Genomic DNA, 14,198 nt, shown 5'->3' with positions numbered 1-14,198 from the left:
GTTGGGGATGTTATGCTGATGCTTGTGAACGTGGGCACCCAGCGGCCAGAGAGGATGTAGTTGTCTGGATGCTTCGGTCTGAAGGGCGTAACCCTGGTGTGTGCTGATCTAAGGCATGGGGCCCTTTGTGCACATACATAGAGCTGTGGCAGCAGTTTGGCTTTATGCCTTCATGGATTAGGGGCAGATGTGACTGGCCTGCACAGGTCACCACTTTCTTAGAGCTGAAAAGTGTGGCTGAGGGCTGTGTGCATGCACGGTTCTAGGATTGCTGTAACGTTTGGTTCCCGGAACTGAATGACATAATTGGGGGGCTTTGTGCATGCATGAGCCTAGGAATGCCGTAAACTGATGCGCAGAGCTCAGATGCTGTGTGACACTGTGGGCAGGGGCCAGGGGTAGCCTGGGTATGGAGTTTAGTGCCTGCAGCCTTTATGCATTGGCAACAGCCTGCAGCGAACAGGGAGGGGGAGGTAGTGCTAGGAGGGGTACAGGAGAGGTGGATTGGGCTGCACTTGGGGTGGAAGTGTGAGGCAGGTATGTACATGAACGTGGGGCTGATGGGGTGGGGGCACCTGGAATGTGGGGGGATATGAGTGGGTGATGGGGTTTGGGTGTGTGGAGTGTGAGGTGAGTCGCTGGTCACCGGGTAGTGCTTGTGAGGGTAGCGTGCCCAAGGAATGTGGCCTGGTTTCCTTCCTGGTCCCCAGCTCCCATCCGTGCACTCCTGTGAACTCCACGCCTCCACACCAGGCTCCAGTTTCTGCCTCTCAGTTCCTTGGCCTCTGCAACCAGGGCTGCCCATGCAGTACAGAAGCTTCCCCAGGTCAGCCGAATTCCCGAGTCGTCACTTCAGTCACCCTCGTGTCCCTTCTCTAACTTTTCCGTGGAGTGGGGGTAATCTCGAGCTACTCTATTTAGTTATCTTCCCGGAAGTGCCCTGTGTGTGTGTGTGTATATGTATATATACATATATATATTTTTTATCATCACAATCGACTTTTTCTTTTTTGTGAAAAAAATGATATATATAAAAAAGCAATACAATTCAAAGCACATTACAACAGTTAGTTTGAGATGAGAACAGATTTCAGAGTTCAATATGGGTTACAATTCCACAATTTTAGGGTTTTATTTCTAGCTGCTCTAAGATACTGGAGAGTAAAAGAAATAACCAGTTTAATGATTCAGCAGTCATATTCGTTTGTTAAATCCTACCTTCTCTATATAACTTGACCATCAACTTTGATCTTTCTTTCCCACTCTTTAGGGTATTTGAGCTATGACCATTCTAACTTTTTCATATTAGAAGGGGCTGTCAGTAATATGGGATAGGGAGATGGAACTATCTGATGTTCTGATGAGGCTGTGGGTCCTCTAGGTTTCAGGACTTATCTGGTCCGGGGACCCGTCTGGAGGTTGTCGGTTTATGGAAAGTTACCCTAGTGCATGAAACCTTTGTAGAATCTTAAATATTGCCCTAGGTGTCCTTTAGGATTGTTTGGAATGGTTTTGATTGGGGTTTGGCAAGTTATGATAGGTAGCAATGTCTAAGTGAAGCTTGCATAAGAGTGACTTCCAGAGTAACCTCTCAGCTCTGAACTCTCTTAGCCACTGATACCTTATTTGTTACACATCTTTTTCCCCTTTTGGTCAGGATGGCATTGTTGATACCACCGTGCCAAGGCTAGACTCATCCTAGCAGTCATTTTCCGTGCCACCAGGGAGACTTTCAACCCTGGATGTCATGTCCATCTTTCAACCCTGGATGTCATGTCTCACGTAGGGGGGATGGGCCATGATTTCACTTGCAGGGTTAGGCTTAGGGAGAGTGAGACCACATGTGAGCAACAAAAGAGATCCTCCAGAAGTAACTTTTAGGCATACCTCTAGGTAGATTAAGCTTTTCAGCTATATTATGTATATATATATATACATATATATATACATATATATGTATATATATATATATATATATATATATATATATATATACATATACATATATATATAGCTCCACAAGAGCAAGCCTCAAGCTCAAGAGCTTGGCCTATTGATTTGGGTGTCCCTAATATTTGACACAGTGTCTGGGGTTTCCCCTTGTGGTAAAGTTTAATAGTTCCGTATTTTTTTCTCTCATCCCTTAAGGGACTTTGCCAGTACCATTTGATTATCTGCTTACTATAGTCTGGAATGTATTCAGACACTACATTAAGCAATACTGGATTAAAGGTCCTCATTCTTATTTTGGGCTCTCTGTGTTTGGATTGTTTAAGTGATGTATCCAGATAGGTTGAGTTTGATTATGTGCTACAGAAAATTTGGGTTCTGAATAAAATAATCCTTTCTTCCTTTGGTCTCAAAGAGTAGATGAGGTTCTAAAATATAGACAACGTCTTCTTTACCCCTGTATTCTGAATTACCTTAATCCCTACCTGACCAGCTTTGTTCCTGTCTCTAAATACCAGGTCATGGATATATAAAACAGCTCTCAAATCCAGAAATAATAATAACCACTCCAGACTAAATGTGACTGCTGTAAGAGTTTACACTCTAGGCCCCTATTTTCTTATAAGCATTTTCTAAAGGAGACCATCCAGCAATTACTCTTTTGTTTCTGGCTCATTTTGCCTCACCAAATGTTCCACAAGTTCATTCACAATGTTGCATGCCTCACAATTTCATTCCTTTTTGTAGCAGAACAGTATTTGATCATATGTGTAAATCATCACTCACCAGTCTACTTCTCAGTCAATCATCCTTCAGCAAGCTCCATTCATTGGGCATCAGGTATAATGTCCAAAGTCAACAATCCATCAACACTCTCAAATTTACATAATTTCATTGTTCCCAAGAGAAAGATAACCAATGAACACACCCTCACCAAAGAGAAAAATCTGAACTTCCCCTTAACTCTTGTCCCTCCCCTCATTATTTACCCCTGATGCTGCTGTGGTACTGTTGATATTATCTTGTTAAACATAGCTCATCACATGCAATAGCGGTTTTCCCCCTATATCTTGAATTTATACAATCTTTGTGCAAGAATCATACCTTTGAAGTAGTTCGTGCAGGAACTTATTAATACTTGTAGTGCTATTCAGTGGAACACATGGGTCTATACAACCTCTTTCAATCATGTTCACCTTCAATATGGAAATATTACTTATAGACCCACTAGTGACCCACCTTCTCTTCTATCTATTCCCTTACATTTGAGTTCAACCTCATTAGTTAACCATTCACCCATCTCTGGCTTCCATGCATCTCTAGGTTCACTGTATTCTGTATTATAAGCCTCTGATTTTATGTTTACCATGGTCATAAAAATGGAGTCATACCATATATACCCTTTTATTTCTGGCTATTTCATTCAGCATTTTGTCCTCAAAGCTCAAAATCTTGTCATATGCTTCAGGACATCATTTCACCTTAGTGCTGCGTATTCCGTCGTATGTATATACCATATGTTTATCCATTTGTCTGTTGATGGACACTTGGATTGTCTCCATCTTTTGGCGATTGTGAATAATGCTGCTATGAACATTGGTGTGCAAATGTCTGTTTGTGTCACTACTTTCAGCTCTTCTGGGTATGTAACAAGTAGTGCTATGGCTGCATCATAGGGCAATCCGATATTTAGTTTCCTAAGGAACCGCCAAACTGTCTTCCATTATGGCTGTACCATTATACATTCCCACCTAAGCTATCTTTTAAAAGGCCATATTACTTTTGTTCTTGGTACATATTATGTCAAGCATCCTTTCTCAGGAAAAACACAGTGTAACTACCTTTAATTTTTGAGACACACGTGCTCATGAAATGCAGAGTTTCCGTATAGCATTGATTGTTGGGGTCATGGTTTCTGGCTTTGGTGTGAAATTGAAAGTACCTGAAGAGGGAATGATACCATGTCATGGTTAAGTTGAGTAGAATGTTTAATAATTAGCCCAAGAATTTATATTTATTGTTAGACTTTTTGGTATTATATATATATTATGGTAGCCAAATTAAACTGTAATTTGTTATAGTTGTATTATTTTAAGTGAATTCTTTTATGTATTTAAAGGATGAACTTGACTGGGGACGATTAAATTACATTCAGATCAAGAGGATTAGAGAGGTGAGTCGTAAATTCTTTTACTAAATGAACATGAATAGAGATATTTATCTAATGCTTAAGCACCAACAACACCCAGGGTAGTGATGAGTATTCTAGGAAATACATCTTCTGTCTCCTTTCTGACTCTCATAGCAATGCCTTTGGTATTTCATTTTTAAATATGGTTTTTGGGTTTCTAATAAATACTCTTTTTCAATTTGAAGAAATTTTTTCTACATATTACTTAATAAGGAAAGGCTGTACATCTTGTTAGATGTCTTTTCAGTATATACCAAGACAATTGTATGGTCTTTTTACCTTTGACCTATTCATATAGCTAAATACAATGTAATCCACCCTTGTAGTTGCTGAAATAAGTCCTGCTTGATTATTATATATTTTTTAAAAATAATTCTGAATTCTGATAATGAATATTTTTTTCTAGAGTTTCTGCATCTGTATTCATGAGTGATATTTGTGTGTGTGTTCGTGCTCATGTGTGCACGTGACTCTCCAATTTTGATGTAGGGCTATGTCTCCTTTGTGGGAACAGCATCTTTCTCAGCCCAGGAACAGTTTTATGTAACTGGAGATATGGTTCTTACAGTTTGATAGAACTCATCCATTAAAGCATTTGTGATCAGTGCTGTTTTGTGGGTTAGAGTTTTAAAAATAATCTGAGTTCCTCTGATAGTTATTGACTTATTCTGGTTTCTAACTCTTCTGGAGTCATACATGATGAGCTTTATATTTTTTATTTAAGTGTGCATTTTATCTAAATTTTCAAGTTTATTCATATACAGTTATAAACAACATTCTTGTTTAATTTCAAATTTGTGTCAGTGGTTGTATCTTTCTCATTCTGAATATTGTGTGCGTATGTTCTGTCATTGTTCTTGATTACATTAGTGTGTTTGGGGTAAGGGTCTCCCAAGACCACCCTCAGATTCAGTGATTCAGTTTACTAGATGACAGTCAGAACTCGGGAAAACTAGATGTGAGGTGGTATCTCACTGTAGTTTTAATTTGCATTTCTCTGATGACCGATATGTCAAGCATCTTTTCATGTGCTTGTTGATTGTATGTCTTTTTTGGAGAAATTTCTAGACACATCTCTTACTCATTTTTAAATTGGATTTTCTTTTATTACAGATTTGTATGATTTCTTTACACATTCTAGATACAATTCCCTTATCAGGATGTGATTTAATTAATATTTTTTTCTATTCTGTGTGTTACCTTGATGTCTTTTGAAGCACAAAAGTTTTTAATTTTTATGAAGTCCAGTTTATCTGTTTTTCCTTCTGTGGCTCCTGGTTTTAGTGTCATGTATGATAATCCTTTGACAACTCCAAGGTCATGAAGATTTGCCCCTTTGTTTTCTTCCAAGAGTTATATGCTTTTAGCATTTGCATTGAGGCTTTTTAAGTTAATTTTTGCATATGTTGTGAGATGTAGGGGTTTAAATCATTCTTCTACATGTTCCTACCCCGTTGTCCTAGCACAGTTTCTTGAAGAGACTATTCCTTTCCCATTGAATGGTCTTTGAGTTCTTGTTGAAAACCAGTTAACTCATTGATATTTGAAAAATAGGATCTTGTTTTTATCTAAGTAGGTTGTACTATTTTTAGTGTTGATTTCCTGTCTACTCAGTAATTTTTTCGAAGAAGAATATTGGGTAGTTTTCTAGTAGAAATAAATATTTTTAGATTATCTTAGAGGGTTTTGTTGTTAATTTTTTATTTTTGTCTCTCTCTTTTTTTGGGGGAGGGGGTGCATGGTTCGGGAATCGAACCTGGGTCTCCCACCTAGAAGGTGAGCATTCTGCCTCTGAACCACTTGTGTACCCCTCGTTTTTGTTAGGGAAAATGACTTTATAACTTTAATTGATTTTTAATCAAATAAATTATGTACTTGGAATTGATAAAAGATTTTAATCAGAAAATACAAGCGTTCATCCTAACCATGTCTGCAGACTTTTCATCCCTTCTAGAGTTAATGGCTGCTAAATTTTTCTATCCTTTCCATTTTTTTTCCACTTATGTTCACACTTATGGTTTTTTATGTTTTTTAAATTTTTATAATTTGAGCTAATTAGGAGTGACAATTTATTATGATCAGACTGAAAGGTATTTGTACTGCTTATATATATATGTTTAAAGTTTGACAATATGTGTGGAACATTTAACTGAGTGTCAATTTTTCATTCAGAGTGACTGTTTAGCAGTTGTTTGCTGAGCTTGTTTTTAATCAGAAAAGCATACATGTTCATGGCAGAGGTGTTTTTTTTTTTTAACCTTTTTTCTGTAATAAAGTAACTTATTCACAGTAAAATGCTCCAGACTTTGCTCAACAGGAAATTTGCTTTACGACCCAGAATGCTTTTTTTTTCTGATCTAAGTTTTCTTTTTTAAAAAAATTTTTATTGAGATATCTTCATACACATAGTCATCGAAAGTATATAAACTGTGTTTTACAGTATCATCACATAGTTGTGTGTATTCTACACCATGATCAGTTTTAAAACATTTTTATCACTCCAGAAAAAGAAAAAACTTGTAACATCCCATTCCCCTTACCCCTCCCTCTCATTGACCACTAGTATTGTGTCTGCCCAATCTTTTTTACCCCATATCCCCCCTCATTGTTTATTTGTATTTTGTCCTTTTTTTTTTTTTTTTACTCATCTGTCCATACCCTATATAAGAGATGGTGGGCATCAAATGTAAGATTTTCACAGTCACATGGTCACATCGAGAAAGCTGTATAATTATACTGTCATCTTCAAGAATCAAGACTACTGGGATACAGTTCAACAGTTTTAGGTACTTCCCTCCAGCCATGCCAATACACTAGTAATGAAAAGGGTATCTATATAATGCATAAGAATAACTTCCAAGATAACCTCTCGACTCTGTTTGAAGCCACTGAAACTTTATCTTGTTCCAGTTTTCTCTTCTCCCTTTTGGTCAAGAGGGCTTTCTCAGTCCCATAATGCTGGGTTCTGGCACATCCCTGGGAGTCCTGTCCCACATTGCCAAGGAAATTTATACCCTTGAGAGACATGTCCCACTTAGTGGATGAGGGCAGTGAGTTAATCAGCCAAATTAGCTTAGAGAGGCCACATCTGAGCAACAGAAGAGGGTCTCGGGGGGTGACTCTTGTGCATAATTATTAGTAGGTTTAGCTTCTCCTTTGTGGGAATAAGTTTTATAGGAGTGAGCCCCAAGATCAAGGGCTCAACCTGTTAAATTGGTTGTTCCCACTGCTTGGGAGAATATCAGGAATTCTGTAGATGGAAAGGTTAATATTTCCTCCTTTCTCCCCAGTCCCCCAAGGCAACTTTGCAAATACTGTTTATTCTCTGCCGAATTTACTCTGGGATGTATTGGAGCATCACACCAACCTGTACAAACCAACAAGATCTCATGCCCTATTCAAGATTCTCCACGATTATGGTGTTCAAATAAACTCACCATGTTAGTTAAATTAGATAATGTGTTACCCAAAATACAAATTTTGTACCAAATAAATATCTCTTCCTTTGTTCTTACACAGAAGTTGAAGTTTTAAAATGTAGATCATATAGTCCTTTACTCTGTGTTCTGATTTACCTTAATCCTGTCCAGATCAGCTTCTTTCACATCATTAGTTAAAGTCGGATCTATTTTTCAGCTTTTATAACAGATGCTATATGGGATAATTCTGACTTTCAGTAGCTTCAGAGCTCTACCTTTGAGTCTCATATAAATACCAGAAGTTTCAGGGAATGACCAAGTTATATGCAAATAGCTCAGTATCTCAGAATTCAGAAATACCAGTTACAAGTCCAGAATAGATGTAACTGCTGTAAGAGCTTATAGTCTAGGACCCTTTTCCATAGGCGCCAACCTGATCACCCACGCTCTTGACTTCAATTCTCCAAGTTTTTTTTTATTATAGTTAAATATTATGCCTCATATGTTTTATCTTTTTGTTTCTGACATTTCATTCAACATCAGGTCCTCATGGTTCATTCACTTAGTTGCATGCCTCACAACTTCATTCCTTCTTGCAGCCACTCAGTAGTCAATTGTATGTATACACCACAGTTTCCCCTTCAGTTCCTCAGTTGTTGAACCCTTAGGCCACCTCCATCCATTGCAAATCATGAGCACTGCCGCCATAAACCCCAGTGTGCACATATCCATTCATGGCCCCAATCCTAGTTCCTTCAGGTATATATACCTAGCAGTGGAGTGGCCGGATGATATGGTAAGCCTACCCCTAGCCTCCTATGGAACCACCACGTTGCCTTCCAGAAGATCTGCACCTCTCAGCTTCCCTACCGACAGTGAATAGAAGAGTACATCTGTTTCTTTACATTTTCCCAGCACTCGTTTTTTTCTGTTCATTTTTTTTTCCCATGGGCAGGCACTGGGAATTGAACCTGGGTGTCCAGCGTGGCAGGTGAGAACTCTGCCTGCTGAGCCACTGTGGCCCACTCTCTCTGTTAATTTTTAAACAGTTTTATTTGCACATCATACAGTCCAACCTCAGTAAAGGATCAGTGGTTCCTCGTATAATCACATAGCCATGCTTTCACCACTGCAATCTATATGAAGATATTTCCTTTTCTTCCTAAAGTATCCCATACCCCTCCTCCATATCTCCTGCTTGTTGACATGTAGTTTTGGCATAATGTATGGCAGATGTTTTGAAAGTGTATAAAGAACTTAAAGCAAAGGATATCCTCACCGGCTCTTCTGACATCCACAGAGGATTGCAATTATGCCTTTGTTTTGGCTTTGGTCTTAGCCTTTTGTATATAGTTATAAGTTGGGATCATGAAGCATACACAGTTTTGTGTCTGGTATTTTCAGTTGTTGTATTGTGCATCCTTTATTATACTTTAATAAGATGACTTTAGTAGCTGTAATGTTTCATCCGTAGGTAAATCGATACTTTCCCCATTGTGCACTTATTTCTAAATTTTTTCACTATTCTGAATAACATATACTTTGAGATATTAGATTTTAGTGTGTCTTTTCTAGGTGGCTGAATTATATGAAGAATTGAAGAATAGAATCTCACAGTTCAACATGTATGTTGACTCTCGGCGACCTGTCCTGGACCATGAGTATACATATAAGCAACGATTCATCCTACAGGTGAATTTCCTGAGTATCTTTTTCTGATTCTTCCTATTTATAAGTTCTTGTGGTTGACAAAGTACTTATTCCTTCTCTCTGACACTAGTCATGTCTCAAAGGAGATTTTAGGTTCAAAATGTTCATACCTCTAAGAAATGATGAATATGCAACTAAGTGAAGATATTGTGAATTACTGTTTATATATGTAGGATAGAATGATCACATATTAATGTTTTAGTTCGTTCGTTAAATTTTTTTTAGTTAATAAATTTTTAAAAAATGTTCACACCTCCTTTGGGTACTAGGAAAAGCTCTTGTCTTTTATAGTTTAGGTTTCCCATGTAATTAAGTGGATGATTCCCCAGCCATATCTAATTTCCAAGGAATGTTTCTTTGGAGTAGTATTTTAACTTTCTCATTGCTCAGGTAAATACCATGGTTTATAGTTTTGAGGCCAGGAGAAGTCCAAAGATTGAGATGTTATCAAGGTGATGCTTTCTTCCAAAAAGCTCGCATTCTGGGGCTGGCTGCCAGTAAGCCTTGGTCCTAGACTCCTTTGTTATATGGCAATATACATGGCAGCCTCTCCTGGCCTTTCTCTTGGTTCCATTGACTTCTGGCTCCTTTCTCTGGCTTCCTCTGTGACTGACTTTCACTCCTCTTATAAAGGACTCCAGTAATTTCTATTAAAGTCCATCCTGATTAAGTTGGGCCACACCCTTACTGGAGTAACATCATCAAAAGTTCCTATTTATATGGGTTCACACCTACAGAAATGGATTAAGATTAAGGACATGTTTTTCTTGGGTACAGAGCTCCAAGCCACCCTAAGCACCAATTGTTATAATGCTTCAGGAGAGACCTTTTTGTTTTAATTTTTAAGAAAGTAGAAGTGCTCTGCATATTATTCAGTAATTGTAGCTGTTTTCCTAAACTAAAACTATTATTTTATCTTCGGAGGCCATGAATTCAAATTCGTAGCTTATTGGATGGAACCCTACAGGAATTTTGTAGAGGGAAGAGTATCCTAGAAGGGCAGATAATGCTTCCGTCATAAGGATTTCGGAGGAGGAATGTGCGAGGTGTTGGCTGGGTGCATATAGAATTGGATTCTGGGTAGATGCCTATAAACTGGGGTATGTGGGGAATCAAAGGGGTTTTCTGGGTATAAAATTGGTGTAAGTGTGGGGGAGTGTCTTTCATGGATAAATGTTTCAAACGGTATATTTTTACTGAAGAAGGGATTCTTTGCAGAGTGCTAATTTTTAGAAGTGCGTATTGGATGCTAGCCTGCTATCTGGGTCTAGTCATTCCAGTTGGAACCTATGTAAATATAGGAGAAAGAAAGGGCCTTGACCTGAATAGAAGTCCGTGCAGAGGGGAGAAGGTGAAGGAAAATTGACCAGACTGTAGTCTACTACATTCACAATAGCTAATATCCTTACTTTTACCCGCCATTGTTTTGTAAACCTCATTCTGAGAAGTATTGAAGCACCTTTGAAGAGGGACTGTGTATAAAGAGTTTCTTTTGTGGTTAAGTAACCAGAATTGTGATTTTCTGCTTGATTGGTGACAGGTCTGGTTTTTAATATAAACGATTCCCATCTTTCACATTTATAGCAGACATATCACTGTAGGATGAGATTAGTATATTAGATTAACTGCAATGCTTTTACTTCATGAAAATATATTTCTTCCTAGGTTGTACTGGCAGGCGCTTTTTATCCAAATTACTTTACTTTTGGACAGCCTGATGAGGAAATGGCTGTAAGGGAGCTGGCTGGCAAGGATCCAAAGACAACAGTTGTGGTAGGTGGAGATTGTAGGAAGCTTTCCAAAAAAGATAGATTGATCAAATGGAGTTTCAGTTTAGTGTGGCTAATATAGAACATTTTATTTCTCTAATTGATTTATTTTAATAAGTATTAAGTGGATTTTTTTCCCCCTGAAGTGAATATTATGGCTTGTTTAACTTCTTTAGATGCATCTGCTTCTTCATCTTTTTTCCTTTTTGCAAGGCTTGAGCTTAACTGAAAGCCCTGAGAAGTGACATGTTTCTGGCTGATACTGATTTGATCGTCTGCCACTTTGAAGGCACTCCATAAGTTATAGAACATTTTGTTAATTAACAATTTAATTTTACATAAATTAAACCACTTCTGTTTGGCAGCTGAGTACTGTGGTTTAAGCCAGTGATTCCCAGACTAGATCTTGGTGACCAGCAGAATCACCTCAAGGGTGTGTGTTTATTTTTGAATTCAATTTTGAGGGTCCCATGCCATATAATCTGGACTAAAATTTTGGGAGGTATGACCTTGAAATTGGCATTTAAATTAACATGTCCTTTGGGTATTTCTGCTAAGCAGCCCCAGGCATGCGCATGCTCAACCTTGTGGGATACTTGCTTAAACCTCAGCAACACTGTGATACACAGATAGACTAAAGCTTTAGGGAGTAAGGATTTTATTAAGCTATTTGATTGTGTTATGAGCCCATGTCTGATAAAGATGGATAAAGCCCCTGGCAGAGTTCCTGGCATGGAGTAGTACTGGCCACTGCTTTTATTCTTATCAGTGTTATCACCATAGTGATGTTACTCTAGATATAAAAAGGCTCTGGAGCAGAGGGCTGTGAATTAATAGACCTTATCAGGCAGAGATCTTTGAAGAGTGCTAAACGGAGTTGGTGCTTGTGTTGGAGTTGAGAGGGGAAACTGTGATGCACTTGATACCTTCAGAAAGGATTTGAATGGAAAAGGTGGCCATTAGCTTTTTCCATTATTGAGTATAATTTGGCTTTGACCTCCGCTTTTGTTGATGGTTAGGAAGCACTCCAGAGGGTGCTTCCACTCTCACCACTTTCATGGTATTCTTTGCTCAGCTCTGTCCTTGGGGGAGAATCCACAGGACTCTTCTCCCTGTGGAGTGGTGCTGTGTCCTTCAGCTACCAGGCAGCCTACTCACCATGTAGCCTGGCCAAAAAGCTAATAGAGCTAATGTTTACCTGGCCCTTGGGTGAGTGGTCCTGTCCTCCCAGTAGCCCTTTGAGTTGGGGGTTTATTTTTATCATCCTTATTCTGTCAACGTGCTGATAGAGTCTAAGGGTGATTACATTAAAATATGGAAGTAACAGAGACAGGGTTTGAGCTTAGACTTTAGTCCACAGCCCATGCTTTCACCCACTCATTATCTCTCGCGGTACTGGAGTGGGCCCTGACGGGATAATCAGACGTTGTCGCTGTGGCCAGGGACTTCACATTTCAGGGCAGAGTCAGAGCTTAGAGCACAGATCACCCTGATTGATAGCAAGGGGAAGGACTGAATGCTGGGAGTGAGCTGCAGACGATCTAGATCGGGTTAGTGGGTGGTCAGGAGAGTCTGCCTCTTCTAACTCGGAGGCATTTTCCTGTAAAGTTGAAGTTTACTGGAGCCATAAACGTAAACATTTTTACAGAGGCCAATTCTAAAAACTGGGTGTATGTGGAAATACAGGCTGGTGCAAACTACTCTTATAATGTCCCTTTCATTTATCTTATTGTTAATGAGGGATATAAATGTAACTTATTATATTACTTGTATACATTATTCCTTGTGTAGAAATGTTAGATTTTAAAAAGATGTATTTAGTTGCTTTAATCCCTTAAAGGTAAGATGAAAGAGAAGAAAACAAATCTTAATTCTGATGTATTAGACTGGTGGGCTGCTTTAATAGGTGAGAAACTAGCCATTATTTAACATATTTATTATTACAATTCAGTTGTTATGCTTTAAAAGCCATTAGTCATTAAATATACTGATATAAACTATGTTTCTGAGTACTAAAATAATGTGTGCAGCAGTTTAATGATTAATATTGTCACTGCATGTAGTTCCTGTGTTCCCTGCTCTCACTAATGCTGTGCATGTTTTACAGTTGAAGCACATTCCTCCGTATGGATTTCTCTACTATAAGCAGCTGCAGTCTCTCTTTAGACAGTGTGGTCAAGTGAAATCCATTGTATTTGATGGTGCAAAGTAAGTGGCATATTTCTGTACTTAGCTGTAATTATGAAAGAGCCATAAACATAAAAATTTTTACAGAGGCCAATTTTAAAAACTGTGTTCATGTGGGAATACAGGCTGGTGAAAACTGCTTATAATGTACCTTTCATTTATCTTTTTAGAATAAGTGACCTCTTAAAGGAGCTGAGCTATATATATGGTCAGTGGTTTAGTGCCAGGAAATTTCCCTGGTGATAATATGGTACTCAGGTTGGTCCACTGAAAGTGTTCTTCACTTTGTGCATGCCTGTACCTAGATTTGCACAGCGAGTCCCTTCATTGTTTTTGGAATGAAGATATTAGCCATAACGATGCTTTGAGGTCGAGTTTATCTCCTTCTGGTTACTGAGAACAAATCTGTTTTGAAGATTTGGGGGACACAAATACTGTAAAACCTTAGTTTTATCTGGCTGTGTTTTAATTGCACATGAGTAACAGAAAACATTTTGCAGTGTCACTGTGAATTTTTATTTTCAAGAGAGAATGTTTATGCACAGAGAAGAGTACTGTTTTTAATCGATTTTTAATTAAAATGTTTTTTATTAGAGAAGTTGTAGGCTTACAGAAAGGTTGTGCAGAAAATGCAGAGTTCCCATGCATCTAATACATTTTGCATTAGTATGGTACCTTTGTACCATAGTACATGAATGAATATGAATAGTATTATAATTATATTATTAACTTTAGTCCATAGTTTACATTAGGGTTCACTGTTTGTGTTGCTTGCCCAGCCTTATGGTTTTCATTTTTGTTCTAGTAGCATACATACTACCTAAAACTTCCCCATCAACATATTCAAATAAATAATTCAGCACTGTTAATTACATTCACAGTGTTTTGTTAGCATCATCTATATGCATTATCAAAACTTTTCCAAGAATTCCAAATAGAAACTCTGTACAGTATAAACATTAACTCCCCATT

At 38.2% G+C, this 14,198-nt stretch overlaps 1 protein-coding gene across 8 annotated transcripts in view; it reads left to right on the top strand.

The window, feature by feature from the left end:
• Window positions 1–14,198, top strand: part of TDRD9 (tudor domain containing 9) — a 231,751-nt gene that overhangs the window by 163,528 nt on the left and 54,025 nt on the right. For all 8 annotated transcript variants that reach the window (XR_013162468.1, XM_077128393.1, XM_077128398.1 and 5 more), the window contains 4 exons: window positions 4,070–4,123; window positions 9,136–9,252; window positions 10,936–11,043; window positions 13,147–13,247. Coding sequence is in view for 7 of the 8 variants with exons in the window: in XM_077128393.1 (XP_076984508.1) it covers window positions 4,070–4,123; window positions 9,136–9,252; window positions 10,936–11,043; window positions 13,147–13,247 (380 nt within the window). In the remaining variant the exon portion in view is untranslated. The remainder of the gene's footprint in view (window positions 1–4,069; window positions 4,124–9,135; window positions 9,253–10,935; window positions 11,044–13,146; window positions 13,248–14,198) is intronic.

This window comes from Tamandua tetradactyla, chromosome 14 (assembly GCF_023851605.1).
Source record: "Tamandua tetradactyla isolate mTamTet1 chromosome 14, mTamTet1.pri, whole genome shotgun sequence".
Classification (NCBI taxonomy): Eukaryota; Metazoa; Chordata; class Mammalia; order Pilosa; family Myrmecophagidae; genus Tamandua; species Tamandua tetradactyla.
The sequence above is the reverse complement of the archived record's forward strand: the minus strand, read 5'-3'. Positions and strand labels throughout refer to the sequence as shown.